At 42.2% G+C, this 19215-nt stretch overlaps 1 protein-coding gene across 1 annotated transcript; it reads left to right on the top strand.

Moving 5' to 3' along the window:
* Positions 1 to 136: 136 nt before the first annotated feature.
* Positions 137 to 17509, top strand: CATSPER2 (cation channel sperm associated 2). The gene is made up of 11 exons (XM_070358837.1): positions 137 to 976; positions 1730 to 1903; positions 2496 to 2564; positions 9028 to 9200; positions 9737 to 9892; positions 10168 to 10292; positions 11626 to 11804; positions 12018 to 12492; positions 15268 to 15479; positions 15849 to 16016; positions 17393 to 17509. The coding sequence occupies exons 1-11, from the start codon at positions 832 to 834 to the stop codon at positions 17422 to 17424; spliced, it is 1908 nt and encodes a 635-aa protein (XP_070214938.1). The 5' UTR covers positions 137 to 831; the 3' UTR covers positions 17425 to 17509.
* The last annotated feature ends 1706 nt before the right edge of the window (positions 17510 to 19215 follow it).

Raw genomic sequence — 19215 nt, 5'->3', positions numbered from 1 at the left:
CAGCCGCCGATTGGCTGTGCGGCGCCCGCGTCGGGCGGGCGGGACCAGCTGGTAACCGCCGAGTGGCCGGAGCGTGGGGCGGGGCCGAGGCGGCGAGCGCCGGGGCGACCGGGGCCGCGAAGGGGGGCCCGGGTCGCTGGTTGCTGCTGGGGGTGGGTCCGGGGACCAGCCGGAACCCGGGACCGGGCGGGACCGGGCGGGAGCCGGACGTGTGGCGCTGCGGAGCTGGGAGCCGACCCTGAATTCGTCCCGCCTGCGGACAGCCGAGCTCAGGGGGCGCCAGAACCGGAGGCGGAGGAGTTGAAGTCAGGGCTGAGTGGGCGGAAGAGAGCCTGGGCTGAGATGAGGCCCAGGAGCGGGAATTGAGAGAAGGAGCTGGCACCCGAGGGAGCGCGTTGGAGTGGTCACGCTTGGGATCGGACACATTTTCAAAATGTCAGGCTGTTGCCTTTTATCCAGTTCCTCATGGAACTGGGTTTTTCTTTTCGGAGCCAGTTCCTGAGCCCTCCCTCTGTCCCATCTCATTGCATTACCTGACTCCCTCAGGTCCAGGTAGTGCTTGAATTCCTCTTTGTCCAACCCGGGACTCCTACCTTTTGTGGCTGCTGCATTTAACTAGAACTGCTGTCACACGGGTGAAGGCGCCTGGCCGCTTAGTCAACTACGCAGATTCTTTAATGAATCCCGTCTCCTTTTGTTTCAAAAGGCCTTGAGTCTGAGTACAATGTATTTGTCCTCTTAAGGGCGAAGACCTTGGGAGAAAGGGAAGAGAATCTCTAAGCCTTGGTGCAACTCCAAAAATGAAATGACACTTTTATTTTCTTAACAGACATGGCCACTTATCACCCATCAGGACACATGCAACTACCCCGGGCTGATGCCATTCGTTCCCGGCTCATTGATACTTTCTCTCTCATCGAGCATCTGCAAGGCTTGAGCCAAGCTGTGCCACGGCACACAATCCGAGAGATACTTGGTCAGCAGCCTGTTTCTTCACTAAGATGCATTTAAGGCTCCCATCCACACCCTTCCCAGGTGGCACAGTGGTAAAGAATCCACCTGCCAATGCAGGAGATGCGGGTTTCATCCCTGGATGGGGAAGATCTCCTGGAGGAGGAAATGGCAACCCTCTCCAGTATTCTTGCTTGGGAAATCCCATGGACAGAGGAGCCCGGGGCTGGGGCGGGGGGAGGGAGGGTGGGCGGCTACAGTCCGTGGGGTCGCAGAGTGGGACACAGCTGAGTGACTGAATACACACACACATGTAACCACACCCTCCGAAGAGTAGGAAGCAGAGAAAATTTTAAAGGTGGAAAATTCAGGGAGATTGGTTTGGTTGCAGCTTTTAAAAAGTTACACCAAACTTGATAAAGACTTAGTAAATAAAGCTCTGAATCCAGGAGATAGAACTATGTCACTCGTTTTTAGGCCTAGGATAGCTAGTAGCCCTGGTTGGCCTGGATGTTTCCACCAAAGACACTGAGAACTTTGAGGGTTGAACCTGTAACTTATCTTGGGCATGAACAGTGTTGGTCATAAGCAATAGGTTAGCTCTTACTTCAAACTAGTGTTAGTTGCTATGTGAAGGAATAGCTAGGTAAGCCCTGGGGGGTGTGGGAGGGGTCCATTACTTAACAAGTGTTCCCGCCGCTCAACCCTACCTGCTCTTGATACTCCCAAAGATTTCTTTTTATGTTTATCCACTGTCCCTTTTTTATGTTTGATGTAGATTCTTCCCGTCAGAAGAAGCTTATGTTGGGAGATCAACACCAGCTTGTACGCTTCTCCATAAAACCTCGTCATGTAGAACGGATTACACATGCCCAGAGGCTAATGAGCACCCTTCGAGTGCGATGCAGCGAGAGGCCACCTCTTTCCTTATGGGCTGGATGGGTCCTTGAGCGTATCCTTTCATGCCACTTATTTTTTTTTAACTTTTATTTTTTATTGGAGTATGGCCAGTTGACAGTGTTGTGATAGCAGACAGCAAAGGGACTCAGCCATGCATAAACATATATCCATTCTCTCCCAAGCTCTCCCATCCAGGCTGCCACAAAACATTGAGCAGAGTTCCCTGTGCTATGCGGTAGGTCCCTGTTGGTTGTCCATTTTAAATATAACAGTGTGTACATGTCGATCCCAAACTCCCTAACTGTCCCTTCCTCCCAAACTCCCCACCCCCCACAAGAGTTGTGTTGTTGTTTTTTTTTTTGGTTATGCCCCATGGCATGTGGGACCTTAGTTCTCGGACCAGGGATTGAACCCACACCTGCCGCATTAGAAGGCAGAGTCTTAACCACTGGACCACCAGGGAGGTTCCTCTTGCCACTCATTTTTATCCCATTTTACTCACTCTTGCCTCATCATCTGCCTAAGGACTTATTTTTTCCTTCCCAAACTCCATTTTCTTCTCATTAGGGTTCTATTGCCCTAATTATGTCGCCTGCATAAATTAGAAAGAACTTCATTCTGTATGTTTTCTTAAGAGAAGACAGGTCCTATCTTCAGAAACTTTATCATCTTCCTCATCTTCTTGAATACAGTTGTACTGATGGTTGAAATAGGTGAGAACTCACATTGAATGAAAGGATGGGGGTCATTGTTCCTTCAAGTTGATCACTTTACACTTTTGAATGTTATTTGAATTGTGATAGTGACAATTATATTAAGTCCCCTGGATTTGTGCAACTGCTAAGACCTAGAAACATTGGGAGGGCTCTCAAAAGTAGTCTAAGGTAGTCCAGACACTTAGAGGTAGGGGTAGCAGGCTCCTAAGAAATTGGAGATGGGAAAACCACCTGTATTTCTTGTGTTAGTTAGTTTAGTCTAATACAGTAAGTCCCCTACATATGAACGAGTCATTCCGAGAGTGTATTCATAAGTCCAACAAAGTTAGTCAAGGTACCCAACACCATCTGCTATATAGTGCTAACATACTGTAATAGGTTTATGATACTTTTCACACAAATAATATGTAAAGAAAAAACAAATAAGGGCTTCCCTGATGGCGCAGTGGTAAAGAATCCGTCTGCCAGCGCGTGAGACACAGGTTCGATCCCTGGTCCAAGAGGCTACCACATGCCATGGAGCAACAATCCTGTGTGCCACAATTGTTGAGCCTGTGCTCTGGAGCCTGTGTACCCTAGAGCCTGTGCTTTGCAACAAGAGAAGCCACTACAGCGAGAAGCCTGTACACTCGACTAGAAAGTGTCCCTGTTCATCACAATTAGAGGAAGCCCATGCAACAACAAAGACCCAGCACAGCCAAAAATAAATTAAAAAATTTTTAAACTGAAAAAAAATAAAACATTTTAAATCTCACAGTACAGTACCCTGAAAGGTACACTACAAGATTTGGCACACAGCAGTTGGCATCGAGTGAACAAGCAAGAAGAGGTACTGACTGGAGGAGGGAGAGGAGGTGGGAGATGGTAGAGCTGAAGCATCATTAAACATAGGAGATGGAGGGCAAGCTGCAATTTCATTCATGCCTGATGTTGATGGTTCCTTGCTGAATTCAATTCTATCTATGCTCATGAAAGAAACAATCCAGTGATGTCTGGGTCGTAGCTCTTTTTTTTTTTTTTCTTGTTTTCGATGACACGGGGGCACTGGATTGTGTTCTGAACGGCTGCTGCAACCTTTGTGTACTGTTCTATGTTCGGGTTCTGTGCCTCAAAAGCTAAAAGTATCTCAAATAAAGAAAATCCCCTCGCCATTTCCTGCGTTGTGACTCTCTCTGGTTCTTCAGTTACTTCTTTCTCTTGTCTCTCTTCGTTCCTTTCTCTGGACCTCCAATTTCTGGTGCCTCTTAGCAGTACCAGCTACATTACCACTGTTTTTACACTTGCTTCTGGACATCCTGGTCTTGAAGTAAAGATACGGTACTCTATGTGGTACTGTACAGTAAAGTACACAAAAGCACAACCACTTGCAAAGGATGCACACACATGACCGTGTACACCAGACACATGAGCTAACTTATGTGATTGGATGTGTGAACGCAAATTGGCATCTTTGAAAGTTTGCAACTTGAAGGTTCGTGTGTAGGGGACATACTGGTGTTTTTTGGTTTTTGGTTTTTGTTTTTAATATAATGGATCTCCTAATAGAGATACTGAGTGCCTATCAGCAGGTGATCCAACATTTACATTTTTACAAATAGATTTAGAAAGATTAAGTACAAATAAGAAAGCTCACAATGTATGTAAAGGTACAACTAAGATGTTAGATGAGCCAGAAGAGTGGCTTAAAAAGTAAATGACTCTAAAACCAGTCATAAATTTTATGAAACGTATTAAAAGCAAAAGAATGTTTGGAAAATCAATGAACTCATTTGGTTACATCTCAAACAAACCACTCAGAAAGGAGAGTAGAAGAACTCACTTCCTCGTTTCATCACTATTTGGGAGACGTTTCCCACCTTAACAGTAGTGTTTTAATGCAGTCAGGTCAGAAGTATTTTAAGACCCAACAGTAATTGGTGTCATTGGCCAACTCCAGTATACTATATGCTTTGAACTCTTTTATTTCCTCCCCACAGTGGTGAGGATTTTACCCACATTTCCTATTTCTTGTTAATCATGATAATTGGCAAGTGTTTACCTTGTAGGATTAGGGATATAGACTTAAGCCTTAGAATATAAAGTAAATATATGAGATTCCCTGGATCTAATGGGCAGTAATTATATGGAATTCCTTGGATCTAATGGGCAAATCAAAATAGAACAACACTAACCATTCTTTTTGGTAAAATAGCTGAATATGAAATATGATTATTGTGTCAAAGGAACGGTGGACTGCCTATGTGGCAACCACCTGGCAAGCTCATTAAATACTTTCTCATGGAAAGAACCTGCCTGCCAATGCAGGAGACATAAGAGGTGGGGGTTTAGTCCCTGGGTTTGGAAGATCCCCTGGAGGAGGGCATGGCAACCCACTTCAATATTCTTGCCTGGAGAATCTCATGGACAGAGGAGCCTGGCAGGCTATAGTCCATAGGGTTGCAAAGAGTTGGACAGGACTGAAGCAACTTAGCATGCACGCATGATAGAAAGGCAGGAGGGAGTTGGCAGAGGGAAATAATTTGTGACTAACAGTTTTTTTGAATAGACTTATTTGTGTGATAAACATTAAGACTTTGTTTAGATTTTTAAAAGCAGTTTTCCAGATCATAAATATTACTGTTAGAGATAGGGAGAAAAATAGTAATGTAAGTAACAGTTCTCTAGATCAAAGCTCCCCAATCTTTGTTGTCCTATGACTTTGTTTCCCAGGAAAACATATATAACTTTGAAAACCTCCTGAGTAATTATAATCATTTTATTTTATCATGTTTTTTTCTGTGATATGGAGAAGTAAATTGAAGTAAAAATATTTTAAAGTAACATGTTACTATTTTATTTTAGTGTTATAATTTTAATAATAAAATGTGAGTAAATTTATACTTTTTCCATTTTATAAGTGATCATGCTTTTTTAAAAGAAAGTATATTATTTGTCTAGAAATTAATTTTTATGTGGCATTATATATTGACTCAACAAAGCTAGTGGAGGTGATGGAATTCCAATTAAGCTATTTAAGATCCTAAAAGATGATGGTGTTAAAGTGATGCACTCAATATGTCTGTAAATTTGGAAAACTCAGCAGTGGCCTCAGAGCTGGAAAAGGTCAATTTTTATTCAAATCCCAAAGAAGGGCAATGCCAAAGAATGTTAAACTACAGTGCAGTTGCACTCATTTCACATGCTAGGAAGGTTATACTCAAAATCCTTCAAGCTAGGTTTCAGTAGTACATGAACCAAGAACTTCCAGATGAACAAGCTGGGTTTAGAAAAGGCAGAGGAATCAGAGATCAAATTGCCAACATTTGTTGGATCATAGAGAAAGCAAGGAATTACAGAAAAACATCTGCTTCATTGACTACGCTAAAATCTTTGACTGTGTGTATCACAACAAACAGGTAACTTCCTTACCTCTCTCTGTAGAAATCTGTATGCCAGCCAAGAAGCAACAGTTAGAACCCAACCACTGACTGGTTCCAAATTGGGAAAGGAATACAGGGCTGTATATTGTCACTCTGATTATAAATCTGTATGCAGAATACATCATACAAAATGCTGAGCTGGATGAATCACAAACTGGAATCAAGACTGCTGGGAGAAATATCAACAACCTCAGATTTGTAGATGATATCACTCTAGTGGCAGAAAGTGAACAAGAACTAGAGCCTCTTGATGAGGGTGAAAGAGAAGAGTGAAAAAGCTGGCTTAAAACTCAACATTCAAAAAACTAAGATCACTACAAAGTACAAAATTAACAACAACAACAACAAAAAACTAAGATCATGGCATCTGGTCCCATCACTTAATGGCAAATAGAAGGGAAAAAAGTAGAAGCAGTGACTGAGTTTGTTTTCTTGGGCTCCAGAATCACTGCAGACAGTGACTGTAGCCATGAAATTAAGAGACACTTGCTCCTATACTTCCCTCATAGCTCGGTTAGTAAAGAATCCACCTGCAATGCAGGAGACCCTGGTTTGATTCCTGGATTGGGAAGATCTGCTGGAGAAGGGAAAGGCTACCCACTCCAGTATTCTGGCCTGGAGAATTCCATGGACTATACAGTCCATGGGGTTTCAGAGTCTGAGCGACTTTCACTGCTCCTTGGAAGGAAGGCTATGACAAACCTAGACAGTGTATTAAAAACCAAAGGCATCACTTTGCCAACAAAGGTCCATATAATCAAAGCTATGGTTTTTCCAGTGGTCATGTACGGATGTGACAGTTGGATCATAAAGAAGCTGAGCACCAAAGAATTGATGCTCTTGAACTGTGGTGTTGGAGAAGACTCTTGAGAGTCCCTTGGACAGCAAGGAGATCAAACCAGTCAATCCTAAAGGATGTCAACCCTGAATATTCATTGGAAGGACTGATGCTGAAGCTGAAGCTCCAATACTTTGGCCATCTGATGTGAAGAGATGACTCATTGGAAAAGACGCTGATGCTGGGAAAGATTGAAGGCAAAAAGAGAAGGAGGAGGCAGAGGATGAGATGGTTGGATGGCATCACCAACTCAATGGACATGAGTTTGAGCAAACTTCGAGAGATAGTAAAGGACAGGGGAGCCTGGCGTTCTGCAGTCCATGGGGTCACAAAGAATCAGACATGACTTAGCAACTGAAGAACAACAACATATGTTAAGTTTGGTTTGGGTAGCAAATATATTTACTTTATTGGTTTGTTTTTTTTTTTTTGGCTGTGTTGGATGGCTAACAGGATCTTTGTTCTCTGATCAGGGATCAAACCCTGGCCCGTGGCAGTAAAAGTGCCTCCTAACCACTGGACCCTGGGTCACCAAGGAATTCCCTATGTATTATATTTTTATAGTTTTTGTTTCTTTCAAAAAAATTAGATATGTACTAGTTTTAGGTTTACAACATTATGTATTATATGTTAAATACATGTTATATATGTTAAAGTGTAGGTGAAAATTTAATTATGTGTTCGGGCATAAAAAAATAGGAACTAATCTTCTTTTAGAATGATATTGGTAATTCTTTGCACTTCAGACACCAATTGGCTTATTTTTATACTTTTCATATTTTGCTTCTAAATGGTGAGAGTGAGAAAAGAAAGAAGATTTGGCTTATTTGCAAGCCCTTCTCTGAAAATAACACATCATGAGTGTGAATAGTCCTTATTTCCAACAAAAAAAAAAACCTGAGTATAACACAATTTTAACACTGGTTTTTGAGGTTCTAGAGATATCTTTATGTGCTAAATAAAATTTTCTATCAGATGAATGCAATTTATAGAATCTGATGAAGATTGTCTTGAAATAAACTTGCAGGATTATTCTTTTGCTCTCCATGAAGTTGTATTTGAATATCAGTGTTCCTTACTTCATAATAGATGTAATTAGCCAAAACATTGCTAAAAACAATAACAATTTATAACTGAGTATGTATCAAAATTACACAGCAGTTTGTGTTGTTCAAGGTGATTGATTATTCTCTTGTTGTCTCTATTAACCGCCAGGCATATCAGTCATAGTGCCTTTGGAGGTTCTCAGATTATTCTGTTTCAAAGAGAAACAAATTATTATTTAGCTTTTAAACCTATTTTGATCTTAATGCTTTTTTCTACAGCATGATATACATCTATTAAATGTATAGAAGAAGTGAAGAGGGTTGAAAGATGAGTTAAGAAATCAAAGTTAGCAAATAGGTTCTACAGAGGGTTCAATTTGGATTCAGTCTGCAGAATAAAATCAATTTTAGTCAAAATAGAAAGGGAAAGTTTTAAAACTAACAAAAGGACTTTCCTGGTGGTCCAGCGGTTAAGGATCTGCCTTCCAATACAGGGGACATAGGTTCAGTCCCTGGTCTGAGCCTAAGATCCCACATCCTGAGAGGCAGGTAAACTCACCTGCATGACTAAGCCCACCCACGCGCCGCAACTAGAGAGAGGCCCCTGCGCTGGGAAGCCTGTGTGCTGCCCACATGCCCCGGTGAAGACTCAAGCACAGCCAAATAAATAAAAATAACAACCAGGTAATTTCTTGTTATAGCCTAATACATCCCATGAATTTGGTTTCTTGTTCCTAGATACGTTATAAAACACTTTCCATACCATGGCCCTACATTTGCATTCTTTTCTGAAGGCCCATTGCTGCTTTGTGAAGTTTGGTGTTCCGGTAACACCAAACAACAGACAGCAGACAGCATTGGTGGTCGTTAAGCAATTCCTTGGTGACTTTCTGACCCCAGAGTGAGAAGGCAGTAACTTGTAGCTGTTAACACGTACCAGAACCAACAGTAGATGACTTGAAGCTATTTTTCATGTTCAGTTCTGTTTCATAGGTTGAACCAACAACAGTATTAAGGAGAGAAACTCCTTAATTTTCCAAAAGAAAAATGGCATAGCAGTGGGCACAACTGTGGCTTTTTAGCAGTTGCTAATCATTCTCTATCATTCAACTTCCCCCTTCTTTAAGCTCTACTCATCCTTTGCTCTATTCTCACAGAACTGCTCGAATCTGCAAATACCCAATTGGAGCCACTGAAGCTGACTCTGGAGGTGGCAGCTTGGTTCATCTTGCTTATTTTCATCTTGGAGATCCTTCTTATGTGGCTATCCAGCTTTTTTCTCTTCTGGAAGAATGCTTGGAACGTTTTTGACTTTGTGGTCACAGTATTGGTAAGGATAGATAGATATCCTGAAGGTTAATTTACTGGACGGAGAAATGTGCCTAGGTGAATCAAAGACAAGAAAAGATGGTTACAGTATAGGAAGAAACAAATAGAAATGTACCTAACTTCCTTATTTTGGTTGTTTTTTCTCTAAAACTAAAAGTCAGGCATTGCAGGAGTTGTTATTAGAAGCAAGGAAGAATCTAATCACATTAACCTCAGCAATAACTTCTACCAGTTACTAGGCACTTATTAAATGTCAGGAACTATCCTGTTTTACTTGCTTTTTTTTTTTTTTTTTCATTTGAGCTCCACAGTAATCTAATGAGATAAGCACTGAGATAATCCCCTTTTTACATCTGAGCAAGTTGAAATGCAGAGTTTAAGTAATTTTTTATAGGAAGACTGAATAGGAAACAGTGCCCAGAAAATGCTATTCAAAGGATAATGACCAAAGAACTATGAAAAGAAGAGATAAAAAAAGGGCAGCTGTACTGGGTGCTTTGAGGGGTGTATTTTACTCACAGTCTGTGTTTCCTACAGTCCCTGATTCCTGAGATTGTGGTGCTGGCAGGGGTAACAAGCAAACCTGTATGGCTCCAGTTGCTGAGGATCTGCCGGGTACTAAGGTCTCTCAAACTCTTTGCACGATTCCATCAAGTTCGAGTCATCATTTTGGCCCTGGTCAGGGCCCTCAAGGTAATTTGACTATTGCAGCTCTATCAGGTGGGCAAAGTGGAAAAACATGGGGATATAACATGAAACAGTCTGGGTGGGTGAAAGAAGGCAATAAGTGACCCTGTGAAATGTTGTCCATGAGAAAGGGCTGGGGACAAGCCACTGTGTTCTAGAGATGACTGGGCTCAGGCTAGAAGTGAGGGTCTGGTGGGGGATTTCCAGGGTGGGCCTGACTGGGCTGTAGGTGGAAATCAGCCTAGTCTGGCCCAGCTCTGACTCAAGGTCATGACCTTTAGAGCATGACCTTCCTCTTGATGTTGCTGCTCATCTTCTTCTACATTTTTGCTGTGGCTGGTGTCTACTTCTTCGAGAATTACACCCGTTCAACTCGCCAGGACCTGGAGTATCATGAGTTCTTCTCGTAGGCAGGACCAGGGGGAGCCTCGGGGGTGGGGGAGAGAATCTGGACATGAGACTGGGAAGCGAATCCAAAGTGCAGTAATACAAGTATAGTCTATTATAAGAAATGGGAATAGAACACAGTAGGGAGAAGGAAAGAGAAAGCAAAGAATAGTGAGTGGTATTAGCTCCAATTTTGAGAATAGGGCAGCTAGTTCCTGGTTTGCTCTGCGTTTTGCAAATTCAAACTTACCCTTATCAACTATCTTTAAAAAGCAGTATACTCCCATGGTTAAGCCCTGGTTTCTATGCTTCAGTTACCTCTTTTGAAAAATGGGATTAAAAGTAGCATAAGTTCATGAGTATAGGGATAAATGATGTAATTTATTTAAGCACTTACACAGCATTTCACACATTTCACACACATCAATAAATGTTACCATGACTCTCAAGCATGGTCACTGGTTTTACTGCAATCTCTCAGTGTAGAAATTACACATGAACACACTTACATTCTTTCAAAAGTAAAACCTCCTAGTAATCTCTGTCTAGAGAACTCTGATTACTAGTAGAAAGTCTATTTGGATTTAGAGGATACAAAGTTATTTATGAATTGGAATCCAATCTTGTCAGCACTTCTCAGCTCTCTATCTTAGACTAACAGGTGGTTTTGTAAGAGTATTGATTTAGGGAAGTCATAGAATTCATTCTATTCAGGCTCTGATGTTTTCAATAATTTGTATATGGAGGGATAAGAGGGAAAATTTAGATATCTTCTGAGATCTTTTGTGATATACTTATCATTATTCATTATTTGGAATCACATGTTTATGCTACACATCCATCCACTTACTTGGCTATCAATTCATGCAGCAAACAAAGTAGGCATGATGTTTGCTAACTTTGTGACTCTACCAGGTGAAGTCCAAAGAACAGTGTAGAATGAACTTGCAAAAATAATGTGTAGTTGGTGATTCAATTTTTTAAAATTTATTTATTTTAATTGGAGGCTAATTACAATATTGTGGTGGTTTTTGCCATACATTCACATGAATCAGCATGAATCACATGCTGAATTTTTAAACATTCAGTTAATATCTATGTATTGAGTACCTACTGTGCCTCAGGCACTGATGGAATACTTAGAGATATTCATAGATTATTCATAACAAAGGAAAAGCAAGTAAAGCAATTTCAAACTGAAGATTAGGTTAAAAAAAAAACCAGTATGGTAGAAAAGGAGCCAAAGTCAGAGCAAACTGCAAAGAAGTGCTCATATGTTGCTGTGAGAGTACAAATGGTAGTGTTTCGTAGAGAATTAGCTCCCTCTGTACTCACATCTCCTTTTTCTTTAGGGACCTACTGAATTCCATAGTAACCGTGTTCATTCTCTTCACCCTGGACCACTGGTATGCACTGCTTCAGGACACCTGGAAGGTGCCTGAGGTCAGCCGCACCTTCAGCAGCATCTATGTCATCCTCTGGTTGTTACTTGGTTCCATTATCTTTCGAAATATCATAGTAGCCATGATGGGTAAGCATAGAAGAGGTGAAACTTGGTGGGCAGCGGGGCTGGGAAGAAGTTAGAGTGAAAGCGAGGTTTGCTGGATTACAGAGGGAGAGAATCTGATGTAATAGGAAAGCGTGGGCCCTGGAATGGATGTTTCACTTGGTTTCACCCCACCCAAGCGGTCTCCCCAGGTCTAGTCACCGCTGCCTTCCGACTCCTAATGGCCCTTTGGGGCAGTTACTAACTTCCAGAATATCAGGAATGAGCTGAACGAGGAGATGACACACCTGGAGGTCCAGCACAAAGCCGACATATTCAAGCGGCAGATTATCCAGAGGTCTGCTGCCATATCTTCATACACACCTTCAGTTCTCGAGGGTTTCCCGATCCCACCCTCTATTTCTACTCCTTGGCCTTCATCCCGTTTCCCCCTGTGGGACAGATTTGCCTCAGAGTTAGAATTCCCCAGCTCTAAAATACTGCCTGACTCTTTATCCACTTTCAGGGCTTTCCTACTCTTTTTCACTCCTTTACTGCAACTTGTTCTCACCCACTTTTCTTCACTTAATGATCAGAATTCTTTTATTTTTTGCTTACTACCCTCCTGCTTCAGTGTAACTGTCTTCACTGTTTTGCTTTTTTTTTTTCTTTTCAGGAGACAAAACCTAATCCCTGAGGCACAGAGGTCAAGCATTAGCAAACTGGATGCCAGGTTAGGAGTGTATATGTGAAGTGGGATGCACACTCGTGAAAGAGGTAGAAAAACCAAAGGTGAAGATTGGCTTTGAGAGAGGATTCTATTCCTTCAATAACCACTTATCATATCGGGTTGAACAGTGGCCTCCGAGAAGATAGGTCCATGTCCTAACCCCCGGAACCTGTGAACATGACCTTATTTGGAAAAAAGGGTCTCTGCAGATGCAAATAAATTAAGGATCTTGAGATGTGATCACCCTGGATTATCCAGGTGGGCCATAAGTCCAGTGACTAGGAGCCTCATAAGATATGGGAGAGAAGACATGGACATAGAATAGGAGAAGCTGTCAAGACAGAGACAGAGATTGGAGTGATGCAACCACAAGCCAAAGGAAGCCAGTGGATGCCAGGCTTCTTCTACCAGAAGCTAGAAGAAGCAAGGAACCTTCTGTCTTTGAGCTTCCAAAGGGAGCATGGCCCTGTTGACATGTCGATTTCAGATTTCCAGCTTCCAGAATTGTGAGAGAATAAATTTCTGTTGTTTTAGGCTACCAAGTTTGTGGTAATTTGTTATCACAACCATAGGAAACTAGTAACAGTACCTTCCATGAAACAGATGCTATTCAAAGCCATGAATGTGCAGCAGTAGACAAGAGAGCAGAAAGAAAAAGAAGAAATGCATCAACTAATAATTATTGAATACTTATTAGTTGCTTGGAACATATCAGTGAACAAAATAGACAATAATGCCTGTTTTCATAGAATTTATATGAAGTAGGAGGAGGAAAGAGACAATAAGCAATGAACATATTAAAAAGAAAATTAACATGTTAAAATATGATAAGCATTTAATATAAAAAGTGTATATGTGCAAAACTGAGTCACTGCTGTTCAGCAGAAATTAACCCAACATTGCAAATCAACTATACTTCAATTAAAAAATTTTAAAATATAATAAGCATTATGAAAAAGTAAAATGTAGAACAGGTTAAGGGGGATTGGAGTATAGGGTAGGGATTCATTATGGGTTTTAATTTTAAACAGAGTGGCCTTATTGAGAAGGTAACATTTGAGCAAAGACTTTGAGGACGTGAGGGCATTACTACATGGATATCTATGGGAGGAGTGTTATTGGCAGAGGGAACAGCTAGTGCAAAGGTCCTAAACAAGAAGCATGCCTGGTGGTGTTTGAGAAATGGCAAGGACACTATTGTGACTGAAGTAGAGTGAACAGGGGGGAGAGTGATAGGAGATGAGGTCAGAAAGACAATGGGGACCTGATCCTGTAGGGCTGGGGGGACCACTGTAAGGACTTAGGCTTTGATTTTGGGTGAAAAGGGGAACATAGCAGAGTAACAACATGTAATGACTTACGTTTAAGAAGGATTAGTCTGGGGACTTCCCTGGTGGTCCAGTGGTTAGAAATATACCTTGCAATGCGGAAATGGCACCCCACTCCAATGTTCTTTCCTGGAGAATCCCAGGGACGGGGGAGCCTGGTGGGCTGCCGTCTATGGGGTCACACAGAGTCGGACACGACTGAAGCCACTTAGCAACAGCAGCAGCAGCAGCAGAGAATGCAGGTTTGATACCTGCTCTGGGAAGTAAGATCCCACATGTGTTGGAGCAACTAAGCCCACACACTGCAACTCAGACCCAGTGCAGCCAAATAAATAAATATTTTTCAAAAGAGAAAAGGATTGGTCTGGTTGCTGTGTTGATGATAGACTATAAGAAGAACAAAAAGAGAAGCGTAGAGATGAGTTAGGCTATGCTGCTGTCCAAATAAGAGATGTTGATGGTTCAGGCCAGAGTAGCACCAATACTAATGAGAAAAGATATATTTTGAAGATAGAGTCAACAGGATTTCTTGGTGGGTTGGATGTAGGTTATGAGAGAAGATTTAAGGATGAGAGTCTGACCTGAGCAGGAAGGGTCAGTTACCTGAGATGGGGAAGACTGTGAATGGAAGATTGGTGGGAAAAGAATTTAGTTTTGATTGGATTTAAGATGTCCATTAGAAATTCAAGCTTTCTACATTAGTAAATGTTATATATACAAGTTTGGTTTAAGGAGTGAGATCTGGACAAGGGACTTAAATTTGCATCTGAAGTGAAAGTGTTAGTCACTCAGTCGTGTCTGATGTGACCCCATGGACTGTAGCCTGCCAGGCTCCTCTGTCTATATATCCTCAGGTGAGGATACTGGAGTGGGTAGCCATTCCCTTCTCCAGGGGATCTTTCTGACCCAGGGATCAAACACAGGTCTCCTGCATTGCATGTCGATTCTTTGTCATCTGAGCCACCAGAGATCTAGGAGGCATTTAAACTCAGGAGATGAGATCCCCAAAGGAGCAACCGTAAATGGAGAAGACATAAAGACCTGAGGCCACTGTCCCTCTAATAATGAGATGGAATCGAGGGCTCAGGGGGCATAGTTGTGGTGTAATAGACATAGGGCCAAGGGCTGTGGGTGGGGCTAAGACTCTGCAAAATAAGATGGAGTGTGGAATGTGAAAGCCTGGATAAGAGTGAGCACAGAAGTTATGCAGTGAAGGGCACTAAAAGGAGCGCATCCCATTGGTTAATTTAGGTTGGATATGCTTAAACTTAGATCTTGGCAGCAGTTTTTTAGGTGTGAGGTAGAAATTCAGAGGCTGAGATGCCACAACAGAGATGCCTCATCGCTTTAAGTTCTACTTTTAGGCCAGGGCCAGGACTAGAATAGGGATAGAACTAGTCATATCGTGTAGATGTATTTGAAGCAATGAAATTTCCCTTTTCACTTCCAGAGATGCCAGTCAACAAGGGAGACCTTCAGACTTAACAGAAGCTTCTCAACAAGAGTCTAAGCAGAGTGCCACTAGAAAGGGTTCAAAAGCATCTAAGTCAAGAACAAAGTCCTTGTCCAAAAGGAGAAAGTCTACATCTTCCTTCTCTTCTTCCTCCTCTTCGTTTTCCTCCTGCTCGTCGGTTTCTAGCTCCAGATACTGTGACCTTATCGGTAAGCAGAAGGTTTCTTCCAGTTGAATTCAGACCCCTCTTTTCCATGAGACAGCCCAAAATCTTAATAGGAGTTCTCCCACTGTGTGTATTTCCCCATTTTCGCCACCAGTCCGATGTTGTGGCCTTGATTACTTTCTTCACACCTCTTCATTTCCTCTGTGATTCTGCTGCAGTTTTTAAAAGTATGGTTGTGGCTTTCTTTGTTTACTGTAAAAGTGGTTTCTTGGTGCTACACATTTTTTCCTTCTCTCCTTCCCGCATCGTCTTTCATCCCTGCTTTCTCCACCTCTACCCCCATAGAATTTATCAGCTTTTATCCAACTTCCATGAATCTCAATATATTTTTAAGAAGCATTCCTCCTTCCAGGTCAGCTGGACTGGGAGACTCACGTGCACCAGAATCTGCCTGGGCTAATGGACATGGATCAGGATGAACGTGTTGTCTGGCCTAGAGATTCACTCTTCCGGTATTTTGAGTTGCTAGAGAAGCTTCAGTATAACCTGGAGGAGCGTAAGCAGTTACAAGAGTTTGCAGGTATGCCATGGATGCTAGGAGTTAAGTTCATCAGAGCAGCATATATATACCTGGGGAGAGAGAGTATGTTCACTGTTGTGGCATCTCAGCCTCTGAATTTCTACCTCACACCTAAAAAAGGCAAATTCAGCATTTGGCATATCACTTTCTGGGCATATGTCCTGATTTCTTCTAACCTAGTGAGGACCTGGCAACTCTGCTTCTCTGGTTGTTATTGTTTAGTCACTAGGTTGTATCTGACTCTTTGTGACCCCATGGACCATGGGATTCCCCAGGCAAGAATACTGGAGTGGATTGCCATCCCCTTCTCCAGGATCTTCCTGACCCAAGGGTCGAACCTGTGTCTCTTGTGCTCCTGCATTGGCAGGCAGGTTCTTTTCCACTGTGCCACGTGGGAATCTCCCTGGTAGGGGACACAAATCCTGTGATGTCTGAGAGCTGATTTCCCAAGAGAAAAGTACCCAGTTCCAGCTGTTGAGAATTAGGATAGTAAGGTGGGCTTTTGCTCTGTTTGGGCAGCCCACCCGCTTTTGAAATGCGAGTTTCCTCTCTTTGAAGGTCACCTTTCAGGCCCAGGCAGTAAGGGCCTCAGGCTCAAGTTTGATAGCTGTGAGGATTGGATAGTTGGCAGAAAGCTCTCAAGAGCCCACTGTCCTCAAGAGATTTATGAATTCTCTTCCTTTCAGTCCTTTCTAGAGTCGGCCGATGCAGAGACAATATGTGATTGAAATAGCAGAGTTTGATTTAAGCTGAGAACTACCTACTCAAAATTATTTTTCCTAATTTTCTCACTTGAGATTTAGCTACCTGGAGATTAATTTGGATCAATGAGTTTTTCCTCTAAAAATAAAAAAACTAGAAGAGTTAGGGGCATTTTTATTAGTGTTATCCTCCTAATACCTCCTAATACCTATCCTCCTTTTATTAGCATGTTATTAGTGTTTTCCGCCTAATACCTGGCTAAAATCAACCCAAAGTGAAAATATCAATGAGGGAAGAGGAATGTGACTCCCAGAGGTGGGCACAGGAGAGCAATAAGAGGAATTTGTAACAATGAAACATGGAATTGAGAGCAGGATGTCAGACAGGTTTTGCCTGCTTCAAAACGGTGCATTTTTCCAGTGGTCCTGGCCCTGCCTCCCAATGTGTTCTGGGGAGAACAAGGTGAAGGGGAGGTAAAGGTAGCAAGGTGGTTTCTTTAAATACGGATTAATTCATCTGTGGCAAAGAGGACAGACTCATACAGCTTAATTTAGAGTAAAGATTAGTAAAGATGTGAGTAGGAACCTGGAACCCAGAGAAGCAGGATCTTCACCAAACATTTGTATGTTCCGAATATTCTTAGGTCTCCAGCCTTACAGTCTGTTTCTTTACAGTGCGGGCACTGATGAACTTTGAAGACAAGTAGAGCTGACAGTGGATGGCTTCACTATTTTTGGCCAACATAAATGAAGGAAATAGCTGGAAATGTAGAATTCAAAATCTAATAAATCCTGTTAATAATTGTGCAGTGATCTGTCTCGGAGACAGAGGGGATACTGAAAGACAACCAGATCAGGTGAAAAGTTGGTTCAGATGCTGCTGGGGGCCCCGGTCCTTGGCTTTCTACCCTTCCCACAGCTCCTGAGTCTCACTCTGCCCTTGGCATTGTCACGACAGCCCATCGTTTCTGAAGCGTCTACTTCCTACTAGAGTCCTAATTTACCTCACTAGTGAGTACAAGTCCCTGGGGGTTGGGGGTGAGGAGACCCCAGAAGCTGTGAGTGTGACTAATTGAGAACTCTTGTTGCCATTACTTTGGCCACCTGATTCAAAGAGCCAACTCACTGGAAAAAGACTCTGATGCTGGGAAAGATTGAAGGCAAAAGAAGGGGGTGACAGAGGATGAGATGGTTAGATAGCATCACTGACTCAAAGGACATGAATTTGAGCAAACTGGGAGATAGTGGACAGGGAAGCCTGGTGTGCTGCAGTCCATGGGGTCGAAAAGAGTTGGGCATAGCGACTGAACAGCAACAACAGTTGTTCCCATTGCTACTCTAAGAACATTGCTTCTCCTGTGCACCGTTAACTTTAATCAAAGTGTTGATCAAAGTGTTTTCACCTGTTTCTGGGCCAAAACTGCGTCCCTTTTTTCCATTGCTATTTCTGAGGGCATTGAGTCCACTCTGTAGCGGGCAGGGCAGATCAGTATGTCCCACAGATTTTTAGTGTTAGAAGGGCCCTCAGAGTTAATCTGTCTCCCATCAAAGTAGCAACACTTTACAGAACATCACTGAAAGGGGGTTATCCAATGTTTGATGTTTCTAGTTACTGGTAACATTATCTAGAGAGGATCCTGTTGGATGACTCAAATCTTTAGAAATGTTTATTATTAAAAATTCTGTCACTTGTTGAGTGTTAACATGTATGAACATATATTTTTGAGGAATACTTGAAACACTAAATTGTATACTCTAAACTGGTAAATTTTATATTATATGAATTCTCAATTTTTAAAATAAAGTAAGTAAAGATTTTCTAAAACTAAGAACTAACTATGTTTCAAGGAAAAGCATTTTAGTCATTTCCCATAAAATATGGAACAAAACACAAATGTTTGAAAAATAAACGTCAGTATTGTATTTAAAATCTTGTAATAATGGACTTCCCTAGTGGCTTGGTGGTAAAGAATCCACCTGCCAGTGCAGAAGACATGGGTTCAGTCCTTGGTCTGGGACGATCCCACTTGCCACAGAGCAGCCAGGCCCATGCACCTCAACTATTGAGCCCATGTTCTGCTACAAGAGAAGTCACGACAATGAGAAGCCTGTGCGCCTCCACTAGAGAGCGGCCCCCACTCACCACAACTAGAGAAAAGCCCAAGCAGCCGTGAAGAGCCAGCACAACCAAAAATACATAAATAAAATTATAAAATCGTATAATAAGAAAGATGGCATCAGTATTTGGAACGAAGAACTACAGATACAATTTTAGATGCACTTGTGTACCTAGCAACCCCAAAGGAATCGGCCAGAATTAGAGATGACAGAAGATTTCCATTTAGTGCAAATAGAAGAAAAGTGGACTGGACACAGAAGCCTGGGAAACAGGAACGTTTGAAGGACAGGAAGAGAAAGAGGAGCCAGGAAGAAGTCTGCGAGGGAAAAAAAAGAAGTCTGAGAGGGAGACTTCCCTGGTGGCCCAGTGGCTAAGACTC

The sequence above is a fragment of the Bos mutus genome, chromosome 21 (assembly GCF_027580195.1).
Source record: "Bos mutus isolate GX-2022 chromosome 21, NWIPB_WYAK_1.1, whole genome shotgun sequence".
Lineage (NCBI taxonomy): Eukaryota > Metazoa > Chordata > Mammalia > Artiodactyla > Bovidae > Bos > Bos mutus.
This window is presented reverse-complemented; position numbering and strand designations above follow the sequence as displayed.